General features: G+C 32.7%; 1 protein-coding gene across 1 annotated transcript in view; it reads right to left on the bottom strand.

Annotated features, from left to right (window-relative positions):
- Positions 1-18825, bottom strand: part of LOC143046845 (uncharacterized) — a 148422-nt gene that overhangs the window by 110396 nt on the left and 19201 nt on the right. Inside the window, exons 17-36 of the mRNA XM_076219908.1 lie at positions 17967-18219; positions 15603-15766; positions 14487-14657; positions 13970-14225; positions 13403-13572; positions 11738-11893; positions 10710-10913; positions 9484-9526; positions 8900-9057; positions 7974-8150; positions 7105-7314; positions 6105-6147; positions 5453-5613; positions 5062-5124; positions 4057-4263; positions 3450-3663; positions 2823-2925; positions 2417-2570; positions 1423-1649; positions 928-1087 (exon numbers count right to left, since the gene is read on the bottom strand). Coding sequence (XP_076076023.1) covers positions 928-1087; positions 1423-1649; positions 2417-2570; positions 2823-2925; positions 3450-3663; positions 4057-4263; positions 5062-5124; positions 5453-5613; positions 6105-6147; positions 7105-7314; positions 7974-8150; positions 8900-9057; positions 9484-9526; positions 10710-10913; positions 11738-11893; positions 13403-13572; positions 13970-14225; positions 14487-14657; positions 15603-15766; positions 17967-18219 — 3294 coding nt within the window. The remainder of the gene's footprint in view (positions 1-927; positions 1088-1422; positions 1650-2416; positions 2571-2822; positions 2926-3449; positions 3664-4056; positions 4264-5061; positions 5125-5452; positions 5614-6104; positions 6148-7104; positions 7315-7973; positions 8151-8899; positions 9058-9483; positions 9527-10709; positions 10914-11737; positions 11894-13402; positions 13573-13969; positions 14226-14486; positions 14658-15602; positions 15767-17966; positions 18220-18825) is intronic.

The following is an 18825-nucleotide window of genomic DNA, read 5'->3' on the forward strand; positions in this document are numbered from 1 at the left end:
ATTTTTTGTAATGTTAATTTCTCTCTTATTATAAGTAATTGGATAACTATATTTGGTATGTGCGTACCTTGCAAGGTCGTCATGCCCATCAGACAGTTTTCACTTGACCTCGACCTCATTTCATGGATCAGTGAACAAGGTTAAGTTTTGGTGGTCAAGTCCATATCTCAGATACTATAAGCAATAGGGCTAGTATATTCGGTGTATGGAAGGACTGTAAGGTGTACATGTCCAAATGGCAGGTGTCATTTGACCTTGACCTCATTTTCATGGTTCAGTGGTTATAGTTAAGTTTTTGTGTTTTGGTCTGTTTTTCTTATACTTTATGCAATAGGTCTTCTATATTTGGTGTATGGAATAATTGTAAGGTGTACATTTCTAACTGACAGGTGTCATCTGACCTTGACCTCATTTTCATGGTTCAGTGGTCAAAGTTAAGTTTTTGAGTTTTGGTCTATTTTTCAAATACTTTATGCATTAGGTCAACTATATTTGGTGTATGGAAATATTTTATGATCTATATGTCTGTTACGCAGGTTTTATTTGACCTTGACCTCATTTTCACGGTCCATTGCTAAGTGTTAAGTGTTTGTGTTTTGGTCCGTTTTTCTTAATTTATAAGCAATAAGTCAACTATATTTGTTGTATTGAAGAATTGTTAGCTGTACATTTCTGCCTGGCATGGTTCATCTGACCTTGACCTCATTTTCATGGTTCATTGATCAATGTTTTGTTTTCTTGGTTAATTTTGAGTTTATGTGACAGTTGTAATAAAGCTTTATATTTAGGTCTATCAACATAATATCAATGATTAGTAAAGAAGGCGAGACATTTCAGCGTGTGCACTCTTGTTATAATTAGCGATTTTTGTATTTATTGAAAATAAAACATCTTACAAATCTGCTTTATATGTTATGAACTACTTACCAAATCTGAGTTTAAGTGGGCCAATAGGTATAGTTTTATAAACAGGTGGGATTAATCTGATATTCTGGCGAGGAAAACTAAAATCCCCCTTCACTTCAACATCAAATTGATCCAAAATGCTCGATGGATCTTCAAGCAGTTTATCAATAAATTCTGTAAGCTGCAATGAATAAAATAAAATGTTGGTGCCTATCAACAAATGAAAGCAATTACAAAGATGCTTTGAATTTTAATTAGATCATAAGGAAGGTTAATAAGTTCAACTAGAGAGTTCAGAAACTACTTTATTCTTTAAGCACATAAGTCCACATCACGTTCTTTCATGACATGAATTCATTTTGCTTGATTTTTTTTACTTTTTTTTCTTTTGCACATGATTTCTATCTTAGCTTTACTTACAACTTATAATTTTTAATTCCTTACCTTGACATTTTCAAAATTTTATAAATATAAATTATATGCATATTTTGTTTTTCTTTTCAGATATATACTTACCAAAGCTTTTGCTAAATCTTTAAGCTGACCAAATAGCTTGACAATAATAACAGGGTCCAAATTTCTCAAATCCAACATGTCTTTTATTTCACCTATTGTCATTTTGGCCAGTTTCTCTCCTAACATGTCTACTCCCACATTTGACAGACCCTGTCCTACTACATATGCTTGATCTTTGCGTCCTGCAATATCTTTTGCCGCTGACATCATTTCTTTTATGGCTTTTGCTACAATGGAAAGTAGCATAATAGAAGAACTCACCTTATTATAATCTAAACCCATCAAAGCCTAAAAATAAAGCTGGTTACAAAAAGATAGGCTACAGCTGTCTGATTAGCATTCCTGTCTTGTATTATATGACATTTATTACAGATGGGAAAACAAATTACTTACCAAATACTGTTGATCTATCTTGCCTAGTGTGCAAGAGTGAGATTTAATATGAAAAATTTACCTGACTATTGGAGCACCTAAAATAAGGTCATGGTGTGGCAAATTTCTTCATGTGTATTATATATAAACAACTCAAAACAAATTTCTGTTAAGAGAAAGTGAGGTTAAGATATTAAGTTATTTGCTTGACACTATTCATCTTTATATCAGAAAAATAATAACCCAATATCATCCCCTGCAATATGTTGTTGAAAACAAAATAAGAATTATTTCCAAAGATGGTAAAATAACACATTAATATAAATGATAAAAGAACCAAACATCCTGTAAAAAAAATGTTTATTTCATATTTCTCATTTTGACAATTGGCCACTTTAAATGGTAAATTCAATTTTAACTACAGAAAAAAGAATTTTGTAGCTATTTAGAGTTTTTGATGTATTTTTTTAAAGTGATTTAGACTTTCCTTGCTTGATGATCCCAACAGTCTTTTGTTCATATAAATTTTGTGCCATAAAAGGTGTAAGATTCAAATTCTTTTGATAGCTCCATGGATCTCTTTCATTTGCATCTTTTTTTTTGGTGTAATAACTGTACAAACCTCCAGTTGCACCAACCACATAATCTACATTCCACAGAGAACCAATTGTAGTGGGGTTTTCAAATCCCAAAGCTTTCAATGTGGACATTGGACCTGTTATACTCTCATCATCCTTTAACTGGCTTGGTTTTAGATTACCTGCTCTCAGCTGATCCTGACAATTAAAATACATCAATGAAACAGTAATTTTAGGAAGTTAATAGCCTGATATCACATTTTGAATTTTCCTCTAATTTTAGCATACACTAGGAGGTTTATAACAGATATGTGTCCTGTAAATTATTTCATTTACACAGTTATAAGTACCACAGAAAGAAAGCCACAAATCTATGCTCAAAATGTCCACTTATTTCATTTAAAATTTTCAAGAAACTATTTTTTTTAAGTACATTAAATATCAAGTTACTTCATAATCTTTTGCCTGCTGTAAGAAGTCTTTGACTTTTGGTGAAGCTGCCATATCATCATACAATTTTTTCAGCCCTCCTTTTAAGTTTGATGGATCGAACCTGTAAAAATATCACATTTCAATAATAAAACTGCATCAGTTTGAATTATTTTAACAACTTTCAAGCTTATGTTTCAACAACATATTGTTCAATTTTTTTAGTTTATGTAATAAGTCACATAATGAATTCTAAAGAATGAAAGACGAATTTAGAATAAATGTACTGAAAAATGAACGACAAAATTTTAAGAACATCTGAAAGGTGTTAATTGATTGATTTATAAATTCAACCGATGTGTGCAAATTATTTTTTTTAATCTGAAATAATTTGAGGCCTATTATATCTTTGGAATTATAATCCTGTAATTCATTCAATGCAAAGAAAGCTTTTCGTCATAAAGTCTAACACTGTGTGAAGGTTTTATAAAGATTTGATTAAGCATACATATGTTGACATGAAATGTGTGGGCAGATGGACAGACTGACAACATTTTGCCACATTATATACATCTTCAACAAGCATCTTACTAGAATGAAGAAATATTGACAATTGTCTGATGGACTAATACTTATGTTTGAACTTACCCAAAAGATGCATCTCTTTTTCTCCTTTTCCTTCTTACAGAACATTCAGGTTTTTTCAATGTTACATCTTCTGCCAATATCAGGGTCTTACAACTATCATCCCTAAGGTAACATATTTTTAAAGACAATGTAACTTTATACAATGTAGAGGAACTTTCTACTACAGCCATTCTCATGTCAAATACACCATTGACCTTTTCTGAAATTGTTGATCCTGTGAAAAGAAAAAAATGCTTAAAAAGTATTCAATGAGAAAGGAATCTAATAGTACAAGTAAAAAAAATATATCTAATGATAATATTTTAATTAGGCTAATAAAACAATAACTGTCTTAAATATTCCGGCTTTAAAGTATGATTCTGGTTCAGGAATGTGCAAGGCTAGTGCAATTAGTCTTGGCAATAGACATAGTTCTTATTAATAAACTTATAATAGCTTACATCCATGTCATTGGGTCTCTGATAGGTAGTTGTCTCACTTGCAACCAAAGCGCTTCTCCTAATTTCATATTATTGATGCTCTTTCGATTGTATCTTTGATGTAAAAAACAAACTGGCTTTTGACATGTTTAAAAAGTAAACTACAGTAAAAACAATTTTGTACTCACCTGTCAGTGAATCTAGTCCAGTTTTGGTCCACGATTGTCTCTCAATACTGGTCACCATCTCATCACATTGAGTAAGTTGGTATGTAGTATATACATTTCTGGTTCCAGTCATAAAGTTAATCTTTGTACAACATTCTACACTGTGACAATCACTGGACATTTTACATCCTGGTAATGATGACATTGGAGCTGGTACATCTGTACAACCTGCAAGTAATTAAGCTTAAAGTGAATTAAACTAATCATGTGCTAATTTAGACAACATTTTAAATTTTATTTCAAAATGATATGTCACTTTTCTTCCTCATAAACATCCTCGTGTTTCTGGTAAAAAGCAGTAAAAAGAACATTCTAATGCAATTATTTTGTATCAATGGTTCTGATTGGATGACAGTTAGCGTAAAATTCTCTATCTCCTTGTCTGTAACTAAGGAAGCCTACATTTGAATTGCTGAATGTATTGACATGTAATTTCTACAATAATAAGCCAAAAAACTCACATGTTGCACCTAAAATTCTTCTTTTTATCTAAAATATATTACATTCTAAAGCGGCACAGAAGCCAGGAAACGCCCTGTGTTAATGTTTGACGCCGGAAGCATACCTATGACGTCACCAAAGAAGATAACATCTTTTTGCAGAATTTTCTTTAAAGAAGATTTTACGCTGAAATAATGATTGAAATTTAATTATGAACTTGTTTTGCATTAGAAAAGAGATAACTGTATTGTATTTGATGCTTTGCGGACGTCCATCGGTAGTTTTACTGACGCAAATACCCATTTACCTGTCTCCGCTACGCTTCGCCAGGTAAACTAAATTTGCAACAGTAAAACTACCGATGGACGTCCTTAAAGCTTCAAATACAATACAGTTATCTCTTTTCTAATGCAAAACAAGTTCCACAGCTTGAAACAGTAATCACAAATTGTGAATAAACAATGTTTGCCTTTTATTCATTAATTTAAAAATATAAAGTTATCAAAAATATTTCAGACTACCAACCATTTGAAAAGTTTCCATTGTAAACTGTGCATTGTGATGGTTTCCAAAACTCAAAAGCTAAACCTAAAATGGAAATATATATCAATATAAAATTTTAACAATTGATTCTTTATGACCTACTTAATATTCTGCAAAACTGCCAATGTTAATTCTCAACAAATTAACAATATCCACTGCCTAAAAATTGTCATTCCGTTACTTTAATGGACACAATAAGGAGCAACTACACGAGCTATATTTTTAATTTGTTAAACATAAGCCTTTTCTTGCTTTTGTGCATAAAATATTTGTCATTGGATATTATGTAAACAACAGTCAACCAATAAAATGTCACTACCTTAACCTCAAACCATTATAATTCTCCAGATAATGACAATAATATGAATATTACCTCCAAATGGAACATCAGTACTATTGCAATCAGAGTACAAGAAGTCAGCATTGTTCAGAACTGTATATTCTTGAAGGCAAACATCTGTAGCTTCAAGACATATTTTAATACTGGCATCCACCAAGAACTTTTTCTCTGAAGGAATGTTGTATAGAGTAAACCTATAAGCAATTCAATATATATTAAAATATTATATAAGAAAAAACTGGATTTGCCGAATTTTACAACCTTCAGTAAAATAAAACAAAAATATGAATCAACTACAAATTAAAATTTAAATTAGTTATCTCCCCTTGAAATTGTTGGACCACACTTGTATTCCTTAATTCACAACACCAGGCAGTGTTCTATATCAGTATCTGTCTAACCATTTACATTAGGTTGCACTGAAGAGGTAAATTCCAATATAGCCTCCCCCAACCCTCGCTTGAAAAAAACCCCAACCTATCACATGTAAGTGAATGGATGTTAATCTTATCAACCAAGAAACAAGAAGCCCTCAAAATTACAACAAAAATATGCTAATTGTAATAACAGTTGAAATAATCAAAATAAAATAACCTACATTTTGTCATTAGAAACAATCTTCTCATTATTGCTTGCAAACGATTTGGAATATTTAATATTCTGTCTTTTTTTTTCCAAAACCTACCTAAGCCTGAAAACCCCATGTAATCTTACATCTTCAGTTCTTCCTGAAAAAAATTAAGAATGAACCATTACTTAATGTGCAAAACCATGTCAGGCAATCACTAGAGAAATAAGAAAAATCCTGCAACATATCATTTTGATAAAGCCTGAAACTATACAGACGATAAAAATTATCATAGCTTCATGTACTTCAAAAAATCATCATTCAAAGTTAAAGGATAGTACTTAAGGATCTAACCAAGTTAATAAAAAGAAAAACATATAAGTGTAAGTTCTTTCAATAAAATCAGGGGTGGATTGAGCCACTTTTAAAATGGGGGTTCCAACCCAGGATAAAAAGAGGGGGGGGGAGGGGGTTGGTTACCCCCCCCCCCCCCCATTGAAAATCCATACCAAAAAAGTATACATCAATATAGCATCTACATGAACTAACAGCTTTCTCATCTTTTAAATCTAAAACAAAACTCTTTTAAATATTTGATAATGCACAGAGAAAACTAGCTAGCAAGAGTGCCATCCAATGAAATAGTGATATTTCACAAAGCTGAAATCACAGGAGAATAAAAGATAACCATAACCAAATTGGTACAAACATATGAAAATTATCGCACATAAACTTGGGTATGAATTTGTCTTGTGATGTCTTGTCCCTACTACTTTTAAATAACTAACTAATACATATACTTGATGGTTGAAGGTTAGCTCCTTTTAAATCATTTATACCCCTGCATTTGTTAGCACCTGTCCTAAGTTCAGTGGTTGTAGTTTGTTGATGTGGTTCATTAGTGCTTCTCAATTCTCGTTTTATAGATTAGACCATTGGCCTTCCTGTTTGAATGGTTTACACTAGCCATTTTTAGGGCCCTTTATACCTTGCTGTTCGTTGTGAGCCAAGGCTATGTGTTAAAGGCCGTATAATATTTAACTTTGAGACTTGGATGGAGAGTTGTCTCATTGGCACTCATGTTAACTATTGCTAATAAATATTCATTTGTACTTACCCCATTGGTAGTTCAACAGATTAATTTCATGGTGTAGATTTTCTATCCTTACAGTCAGTTTATAAGTACAGGTATCCAGAGTAAGAATGGTCTGTAGAGATCGCTTTAGAATATCAACCTCCACACAACAAGATACTTCAGACTGAGATGGTGATATATAACATGTTATCTCTTTTGGTAAGGACGGCAGTGTCACGTTGCTGGAAGTCTCTGGAAAACAAATATTTTAAAATCAGCACATTTAAGCAACCAACAAAAAGGTAAGAAAGACTGCACTGATCATTTTGGGGTCCTTTGTAGCTTGCTGTTTAGTATGAGTCAGGGCTCCATGTAGAAGGCCGTACTTTGAACTATGGTTGTTTACTTTTACAAATTGTGACGTGAATGGGGAGTTGTATCATTGGCACATAAACCACATCTTCACATGTTCCTATTTCTATGTGGGTTTAATTTTCAAAATCCAAACATTGCATGCAAGAAACAAACAAACAACTATGATTGTATCATATTATGATTTGCAGAAAACATTGTACAGTCTTTATGATCAACCAAATGTCCAATGTCCTAGGCCAATAACATATTTGGACCTGAGCATGAAAAACCATATATCTTAAAAGAAATTTTAATGACCGACTTATTTGCTACTGGTAAGTGAGTTTTTTGTATTGAAGTTGGACTAAAATAGTGTTCAAATTTTACTTTCTGCTATATGTTTTATTTCTACAACTACTTGAGGTTTCATTTCGACAGAAATTTGGATGATCAATTCATATATGAACTACCTGTACTTTTACCACACTGATGTTTTGAAATTTTACCAAATAAAAATAACTTCATTCAAGACAAATTACTAATTTGAACACACTTACCATTATCCTGCTCATTGTCTCTGCCCATATAATGTGTGGATGTCAAGTTACATTTGTCTGAGAAATCCATGTAATCTGATAAACCTAACTCCATTATCAGGTCATCTGTTACAACATCTGAGAGACTAGAGTTCAAATCTAATCCTCTGTTCCCTAACCAGGTGTTCAGAGAAAACTCTGTAAATTAAACAGAATAATAAACAAGAATGTGTCCTCAGTACACGAAAGCCCCACTCGCACTATCATTTTCTATGTTCAGTGGACCGTGAAATTGGGGTAAAATCTCTAATTTTGCATTAAAATTAGAAAGATCATATCATAGGGAACATGTGTACCAAGTTTGAAGTCGATTGGACTTCAACTTCATCAAAAACTACCTCGACCAAAAACTTTAACCTGAAGCGGGACAGACGGACGAACGGACGGACGAACGAACGAACAGACGGACGGACGCACGCACAGACCAGAAAACATAATGCCCCTCTACTATCGTAGGTGGGGCATAAAAATTAAACCGTATACATTTCATATTCTAGAGATAGCCAATATCTTGATTTGCAAATAATTTTTTTTTTACATCAGTCTCATAACTCAGAAAGTGATCTGTATGTTTGTTTTATTTTTGATTTTCAGCAGTATCCATGTAGTCACACTTTCAAAGGGATATTTCCATGTCTTGAATTGGTCATTAGTTCTGATATTTCATTGGACATTTAAATTCATGTATAAATTCATCCAGAGAAACCATGAAAATTGGTACCTCATGAATAAAAGTACTTTCACCTTTATATACGTTGCCTTCAAGCTTAGCACTCTCCTTTTATGGATTGTAAATTCATGAAAACTAACCTGTAATTTCCTTGAACGGGGATAACAAAGAAAACAGGAAAACAAAAGATTTCAAATAGTCACAATTAAAGACCAACCTGAATCAAGGAAACCTGCAGCCAGATCACAATTGCTTTCATTCATCAGTGTATCTGTCCATAGCTGTATATTATAATCACATAGCTGTGCATCTGAATAGCAAACAGACATATTCAGATCTACTTGATACTGGTTACCAATATCAACTATTTTATATCTGAAAAAGAATGACATTTTTTTTTAAATATTTTCTTGTTTCATATTTCCTTTTACACATTACAGTAAAGATTTGGGGATGATCATCAATTTTCTAATTTAGCATTTAAAGCAAAACTAAAATTTTCTTGCATTGAAATTCTATACAAGTTTCTCCTGAGCATTCCACAAGGTTGTGTCTTTTTTTTTGTGTTCTAAATTTGTTGTCAAAATCAACAGAATAAATCATTGAAAGAATATTTTGCTAATAGCTATTCCTCTCTATTACATAATTTGAGTTCACATCATTCATCTTTTTACGCATAAGTATGAGTGCATCTTTGCTTTGAAAGAAACAAAATTTTGAATTGATGGTATATTACTTATTTCAATTAGTTCATGAGAACATATATTGATGAAGGACACAATTTCACCTCTATGCACTTACATGATCTTCACAACACCAAACAGAGAAAATGTGTGATCTTTATCTACAAACAGAAAATAACAAATCAAACAATGAAATTTCTTCTGAATTCTAAAGATTTGATTGCTAATATTTCCCCATAATTCTGTCATAAGTGTTGGTAGAAACACTATTCAGCATTGGTTAATAACTGTAAATCAGCTTTTATTTTAGGTTACTATTTCAACCCTTTCCAGTCGGTTCAGTGATTTATTTTCATGATTTTTTTTTATCTTTGTCAATTAATTCATATGATAGAAAAACATAGTTTGACAATTTTACAACCATTTATAAGTATGTTTTAATTCTCTACTTGAAAATGTAAAAGAAATAAAATTCTTGCAAACAATCGTGTTCTAGTTAAGAAAATTAAATAATATTCCTTTACAGACAATTTACTAACAAGCAGTGTAAACAAGTGAATCTGCAAGCTGCTGCTCACTGATGATACTCTTGCCGCAACTGGATACTTTTAATAGTGTAAAAATATGTAAGTGTTTGTTAAACAGGAAGTTGTTCAGTGATGAATCTGAACTAATCACACGGTAAACCCTAGAACTAAAATTCAGAAATCCTTGTATTGTAGTTCATGAGAAAAATGTGATGAATATTTTCAACTTGACTAGCTATATATCATGTGTAGAATAATACAAGTTTCGGTTAACATGAAGTTGTTGGGTGATGAATCTGAAATACCCATCACAGGGTATGAGCTGACTTATATAAACCCTGAAACCAAACTTCAGAAATCCTTATATTGTAGTTCCTGAGAAAATTGTAATGAACATTTTCAATTTGGCTATCATGTGTAAAATGATACAAGTGTTCGGTAAACAGGAAGTTGTTGAGTGATAAATCTGAAAATGCATCACACGATATAGCTGACTTATATAAACCCTGTAACCAATTTCAGAAATCCTTGTATTGTAGTTCCTGAGAAAAATTTGAGGAAAATTTTCAACTTGGCTATCAGGTGTAAAATTGTTTGGTGAACAGGAAGTTGTTGAGTGATGAATCTGAAAATGCATCACCCGGTATAGCTGACTTATATAAACCCTGAAACGGAATTTTAGAAATCCTTGTAATATGGTTCCTGAGAAAGATGTGACAAAAAATATTCATGGGACGGATGGAGAGATTGATGGACAGACAGGTAAAACAGTATATCCCACTTTTTTTAAGTGGTATAATTATAGTTGACTACCTACCAAATACAAACTGATTTAGTTTGATCTTTGTAATTAACTGTCCAATCTGTAGTTGTAAAGTATTTCTACAGCTTTCTATTTTTATAGAAACTGCTACAGATTTATTTAGTCTAGGTAGATCAACACAACATTCTATACCATTGCAGGCTGATGGTATCGAACAAAATAACCAATCTGGTAGAACTGGTACTGACAAACTACAATCTGTAAAATATGTAATCAACAATGTACAAATATCACAGTTTATACTGCAACTATCTGTGTTTATTTCCTTAATATAGTAACATAGCTATATTTTGTATAATGTCAATTTCATCATGGAACACTTTCTCCACAATCAGGGGTCCATTAAGGGATGAAAATAAGTTTGAATATTGTGTTACAATTTAAATAGCTATGCATTTATTTATCTAAGTTGCAGTATAAAAACAATATTAGGTCAATGTCAGAAAAATATCAACTTTTTTGTACTCGGCGCGAAACTGGGGAAGGGCTCGGTAGAACCTTGCCCTTCCCTAGTTTCTCAGCCTCATACAAAAAAGTTGATATTTTTCTGACATTGACCTAATATTGTATATTTAATGGTATATATTCTACACTATTTATGTACTAGCAGTACAGTCTAATCTTGCGAAGGAAACTGGCATAACCTAGCTTGCTAGAAATAATAAATTCACAATTTTATTATTTATCACATATTGAGGATCTTAAACAATGGAGGATAAAATAAGACTAAAAAATGCAGTTCTAATAAATGTTGTAGTAGAATAGTATTGTCAATTGATTAAATAGAGTTTTAATTACTGCAATATCCATTTTTGCCAAATTAAATATGCCTGATCTTTTGAATTTACAGTAATGTGGTTTATAGTACTGTAATTATGAATAAGATTAAAAAACAATGATCTAGAAATCATTTCAATGACATATTTTTAAAATCCAGTGAATATTTTCTTTATAATTTGTGAAGTCGGTATTGATGAAGATGGACTATGTAAAACAACTTAAAACTTAAAACAAGTACAGACCTGAACTTGTATCCAGCAGCACATCAGAGCAGGTATTGTCTGCAACAAATCTGGATATACCCCACATCTGTATCAGTTGTAGAACTGCCCACTGTGGTAACGGATCAACATTCTGTAGCAACCCATTGTCACTCATCCAGGACTCCATACTGAAGTCTAAAATATAAATATACAATGATACAGCAACAATGAGGTAGAGGTCAACATTCTGTGACAGGCCATTCTCACTCTAGATTTTCTTCTCATAACCGATGGATGATAAAATTGAGAAAAAAAAAATTTGAATCCTGAGGAAGACCAAAAGAGAAGATAGAGGTAGTACACAATTTTAGTATAAGTTTAAACTCTTAGAAGTTCAGGGCATATAAATATTGTAACGAAATGGGGGTTCCTTGAAATGGAACTTGTTTTCCCTAAAATTGTGTGATGGTGTTGTTAAAACCTTACCGTTAATTGACTGTTTTTATTATATATTTCTTGCATAACTATGTTTGTTAACTTTTTATTATTCTTGTCCATGTTTTTATAAACGGAACAGCTGTGAATTGTTTACTTTAAATGACGTACAACACAATGACGTCATAACCTATTTTTGTTATGACGTCGGCTTTGGATTTGGTAATTTCGGTGAATGGTAAGCCAAAATGGTAAATGGTAAGCAGAAATGGTAAGCCGAAATGGTAAATGGTAAACCTTTTCGGTAAATGGTTTACCTAAGTATAAATACAGTGGAGAAAACGGATAAGACTTCAGTACGACTTTACCCTGGGCAAGTAACACACGCTAATTCCAAGCGATTTAAATATACATGTACCGAAACCATTTACCAGACTAAGTAATAACCAGACTATTTCCGTATAATGTAGGCTGGTTAGTTCCATAACAAGTTGTATTTAGAGAATAACTTCTAGAGAAAAACGTTATCTTTTGACATTGAATTTCAGTTACCATTTGCCGATTACCAAACTGACGTTTGTAAACTTTCTGGGTATAATATAGTCCCGCTATCCATTTTCTTTACGATATTCTAATAAAGTAAGGTATTTATTTGTTAGACTAGAATACTGTTAAGTTATATACTATTTGTATGAATTGTAGATATTTAGCGCATCTTAAAGACAATACAAGTTGATTTTTATTTAACGAGTCTGTTATTCTTACAAAAACCTAAACAGAACCAAACTTAGATCTACCGGAATACCACAAAGAACCACGATACCAGAGTACCACGCTACCAAAGAAGGGTCGCCAGTTATAACTTTAGTTCATATATACTTATACATTGTTATAAAACACATTCTTATAGCAACACACTAAGGGTTACACATTTATAGTTTAACATCAAAGCCTGACCGCTCGGTTTTCGTTACAATATTGAAAATATGCTGTACAGCCCTATACTTTTACAGTTGAAAAAAATAGTGGTGCATATAAGCTTTCCATTCTTGAATATTATTTTTTTATGAAACTTCATAGTAAAAGCAGTTCAGTTTTAGCCATATTAGTGGGATATTGCATTGTCTATTTTTACAGAAATGCAATCTCTAGAACATACCAATGCATAAAAAAATGTATCCTAAAGATTTCTTGTTTATGCTTCTTCATCCTTTTCCACTGTTATTTTTTAAATACAGGATAAAATTTAAAGAATATCAAAACTATTACCTTGTACTGTTAAACTGTTATTCTGAGGACACACAGATATGGGCAGTTTGTAATCCTTAAACACTACAATGGACTGGTAACAAGGTATAGATACATCTGCATCAAGACAGGCTTTCAATGTCATGTCTACCAGATAGGTTCCTTCAGATTCCAAGTCATTCACTGCTAGCCTGGAAATGACATAAAATTCTTCTAGACAAATGTTATATAATATCACTTATTTTCAACTGAAGTTGTGGCACTAAAAATACCTAAAATCTTACAACTGAAGTTCTGTAACTCTAGCATATCAAACCAGAACATAAATAAATAGGGAATGTGTCCATAGGACATTGATGATGCCCCTGCTTGCATAAAACATTATAAAGGGACATTACTCAAGAACCAAAAAAGTAACCCTACCCAAATTTAAACTTGATCTGAGTTTTGTAGTACATTTGTTTTTGTGATAAGTATTGTTTTAAAATTTTCATAACATACATTTTGGTGGAGTCAAACTTAAGGTACTAAAACAAGCTCACATGTATTTAACATTATCTGGTATAAGAATGCAGGAACAAAACTTACTCTATTCTCAGCAGACCAAACAGCCACATTTCTACTGGTGTCCCCCACTGGAAATCTAACAGATTTTTCTGTAGGGTGAATTTTTCTATTGATACTGTCAGCAGTGATCTACATGGATCAATATCAACAGAGGCCTGGAATGATTGTCCTATTTTGTCCACACTAAAACAACAGGACACTGAGGTACAGGTCTCCAGGATGTGACATACAGTTGCCCCTGGTAACAGTGGAAGGTCAGAGGTCAAAGTATCACAATCTGTAAAAGTCAATAATATAAGTTATCTGTAAGGAGCTTATACAAAAAAATGTCATAACTATTAAAAGACCTGAATTTTATAGTCACTAACATTGTATTAAAATTCAGAATATCTGGTAAGCTGTACTTTTATCACCTTGAAACTAAAGAAATCCCAATTTTAGGGCAACACAATTCTTTAAAAATAAATGTTACAACCACCAAACCATACTTGATCTGTATTTTTAGTCAATGACATAATTTTAAAGCAATTTATCTCACCGTTATTCCATCCACTATCAAGGTATGGTGTCAGTCCTAAACTGCAAGGTACATCCATCACAAATTCTGAAAGTCCTAAGCTATCCATTAACCTTTTTCTCTGGTAATCAGTCAGTTTATCTCCCGTGTTCAAATTAAATTCTTCCTTTATAAACTTAGTAAATGTAAATTCTGCAAAAAAAAAAACCAAAACACCCATAAAAAAATAAAATCAATATTTAGCAAACATAATTTTAAATATGAATACATTAGGTGGGTTTCACATTAATGGGATGACCTAGAATTTGACAGAGAAGATATAGACACTTGTCCATAGTTGAAGTCCACATGTCAAACTCTAAATTCGTTTTCTGGTTTTCTATTTGAATTCTCTATTCCATGGTCTACACCATTCCAATAATATATAAAATATAAAAAAGAAGATGTGGTATGATTTCCAATGAGACAACTGTCCACAAGAGACCAAAATGACTCAGACATTAACAACTATAGGTCACCGTACGGCCTTCAACAATGAGCAAAGCCCATACCACATAGTCAGCTATAAAAGGCCCTGATATGACAATGTAAAACAATTCAAACAAGGAAACTAACAGCCTTATTTATATAAGAAAATGAATGAAAAAGTCAGTCAACATAAACAAGACGCTCTTAATAGTCGTGTTCCTCAACTGGATTCATGTGCACGTTTTGATGTTCAGTTTTTTTATTATTATCTCCTTTAGTTTTGTCAAAAAAGAAAAAAAAAAAATGGAAATAATCGTCATTTAGGGGCAAACACTCATATTATAAGAGGGTGGTAAAGGGTTATTTTATTTGACGTGCAGCCGTGAAAAATGTTTGTTGTTCACAGTGTTTTGTGAAATCAGTAAAAAGATCAATGTGCAAGAAATTTCTAATTGTTCTTTCATTGTGAAATGGCAATTTTATTTCGCGTAGGAATTTTCAAAATAATAAGAAAAATGGCAAAAAATTAGCAAAATTGATCAATTTGGTCATTAAATTTTTAAATATGTAGAATAACTTTGGTAAGGGGTACTGATTTAACTAGGTTCTGTATTTTCAAAGCAGCTGGCTAATTATCTTTAAAAAATATTTTTTTTAACAAGTATGTACCTGGATCTATGAAGTTACTTTTCCAGTCACAGACAGACTTTGGTAGAATGGTATTAGTTAGTACAGGGATACTGATTGTACAGTTTTGTGTCACTTCAAAACAAACACTTAGATGTAGATTCACAACATATTGTCTTTTGTACCTTAGGTCTTCTATGTCATAGCTAAAAAATAAAATAAATAAGTTTATGGGTATATTGCTAGTAGATACTGGAGTTCTGATTTGTACCGAGTTCAAATAAATGTAAATTCCAATATAATTAGCAAGAACTCTAAATTTCATATTGTATGGTAACATATACATGCATTCATTAACAAGTGAAACTGCGAGCTACTGCTCACTGATGATACCCCCGCCGCAAGTGGATAATATTAATAGTGTAAAAATATGCAAGTGTTCGGTAAACAGGAAGTTGTCGAGTGATGAATCTGAAAACGCATCACACGGTATAGCTGACTTATAAAAATCCTGAAACCAAATTTCAGAAATCCTTGTATTGTAGTTCCTGAGAAAAATGTGACAAAATTTTTTAACTTGGTTATCATGTGTAAAATCATACAAGTGTTCGGTAAACAGGAAGTTGTCGAGTGATGAATCTGAAAACGCATCACACAGTATAGCTGACTTATATAAATCCTGAAACCAAATTTCAGAAATCCTTGTATTGTAGTTCCTGAGAAAAATGTGACGAAAATTTTCAACTTGGTTATCATGTGTAAAATCATACAAGTGTTCGGTAAACAGGAAGTTGTCGAGTGATGAATCTGAAAACGCATCACACGGTATAGCTGACTTATATAAATCCTGAAACCAAATTTCAGAAATCCTTGTATTGTAGTTCCTGAGAAAAATGTGACGAAAATTTTCAACATGGCTATCATGTGTAAAATCAGACAAGTGTTCGGTAAACAGGAAGTTGTCAAGTGATGAATCTGAAACGCATCACACAGTATGGCTGACATATATAAATGTTGATACCAAATTACAGAAAGGGTGGATGTGTAGTTCCTGAGAAAAATGTGACGAAAGTTTCATGGGACGGACTGACTGACGGACGGACTGATGGACGGACAGACAGAGGTAAAACAGTATACCCCCCCTTTTTTAAAGTGGGTGATAAATCTGAAAACGCATCACACGGTATAGCTGACTTATATAAATCCTGAAACCAAATTTCAGAAATCCTTGTATTGTAGTTCCTGAGAAAAATGTGACGAAAATTTTCAACTTGGCTATCATGTGTAAAATCAGACTAGTGTTCGGTTAACAGGAAGTTGTCAAGTGATGAATCTGAAAACGCATCACACGGTATGGCTGACATATATAAATGTTGATACCAAATTACAGAAAGGGTGGATGTGTAGTTCCTGAGAAAAATGTGACGAAAGTTTCATGGGACGGACTGACTGACGGACGGACTGATGGACGGACAGACAGAGGTAAAACAGTATACCCCCCCCTTTTTTAAAGCGGGTGATGAATCTGAAAACGCATCACACGGTATAGCTGACTTATATAAATCCTGAAACCAAATTTCAGAAATCCTTGTATTGTAGTTCCTGAGAAAAATGTGACGAAAATTTTCAACTTGGCTATCATGTGTAAAATCAGACAAGTGTTCGGTAAACAGGAAGTTGTCAAGTGATGAATCTGAAAACGCATCACACGGTATGGCTGACATATATAAATGTTGATACCAAATTACAGAAAGGGTGGATGTGTAGTTCTTGAGAAAAATGTGACGAAAGTTTCATGGGACGGACTGACTGACGGACGGACTGATGGACGGACAGACAGAGGTAAAACAGTATACCCCCTTTTTTAAAGCGGGGGTATAATTATAGTAACATAACTACTATGTTCTAGTCCTATATTTGTTATGATTTTGCACCATGGCAAAACATTTCTGTTTCTCCCTAATAGGACTGTCCCATTTTTTTTTCAAACTTGAGGGTCAATAGTGGATCATCTTTAGTATCAGTGATAAATACTTCAAACATCTCTTAGAAAAAAACTGGAAAAATTTTGATGTCTGGAACATCAATAAGAAATGCCTGATGAACACTAACCCAAATTAGGCGAGTTAGCAATGCTTGGCCAAGGAAGGGGTAGATTACTTATTCATACTGAAGTATCAGTGAAAGTTGAATTTGTGTGCAGGCTAACCCTATTTAGTTGGGGTTAGTTTTCTTCATACATTTTAATCAATTTTCCAGATTCAAATAAGTTCTTGTTTAAGTATGGTGATTATTAAATGATCACTTTGGCTTCCCTCTTCTATTGGGGTTGTGACTACATTGACCATTATCTCTCTTTCTTCTTCAAATAACGTACAATGTCCATATCCAAGTAATTATACTTACTCAAGACGTATAACTCCGAATAAATATACCCCATCTTGTTTACCAAACTGATAATCAACTAAACTAATGTTGACAACTAGGTTCTCTATCTGTACTTGTAAGGTATATTCACAGGGATCCAGTTTTAGACTGGTACTGATAGATCTACTGAGGAGATCTACATCTGTACAACAGGTAACCCCAGTGCAGTCATCAGACAAGTGACATGTGGTGCCATTAGATAAAGCTGGGAGACTTCCTTTTTTTAAGCAGTCTGAAAATTAAAGTTGTATAAATGAAATGATACATGAACAATAAAAATGAGTCATGATTGTCAATTAGACTACTAGCAATCAAAAACAAAGGGACAAATATATCAACAACTACAGGTTACAATACAGCCTCAAACTATGGGTGTTATAGTGGCAAAGTATATATATAAAAGGATGAGAACAATTGCAGGTCATCAAACAGCCTTGAACCCTATTAGTATGTTTGATGCTATTAATAAATTCACTACACAAGGATTTAATAAAAGAGTACTTCTATGGACATTGGTGCCCCACTCTGACAAGATCACAAAGTTCTGCATACCATGCCTTTTGAAACAAAAGTTTGTCAGAGTGAAAGCAAACAAGATTTTTTAACAATCATTTATGTCTTGGCATTTTTCAATATCAAAAGGACCATAAGTCCTAAATGCTAAAAGTGAAAATGGTCAATATTGAAATTGATCTCAATTTTGTCATCAGCAACAACATATTAAATTTTGAAAAGCTTTGGTAGAACAGTTCATGAGAAAATGCACGAACACTGTTTGACTTACAAAAGGTGTTTTGCCAAACAGTATTTCAAATAATTTTCATGGGAATGATATCAA

The sequence above is a fragment of the Mytilus galloprovincialis genome, chromosome 9, assembly GCF_965363235.1.
Source record: "Mytilus galloprovincialis chromosome 9, xbMytGall1.hap1.1, whole genome shotgun sequence".
NCBI classification, from domain to species: domain Eukaryota; kingdom Metazoa; phylum Mollusca; class Bivalvia; order Mytilida; family Mytilidae; genus Mytilus; species Mytilus galloprovincialis.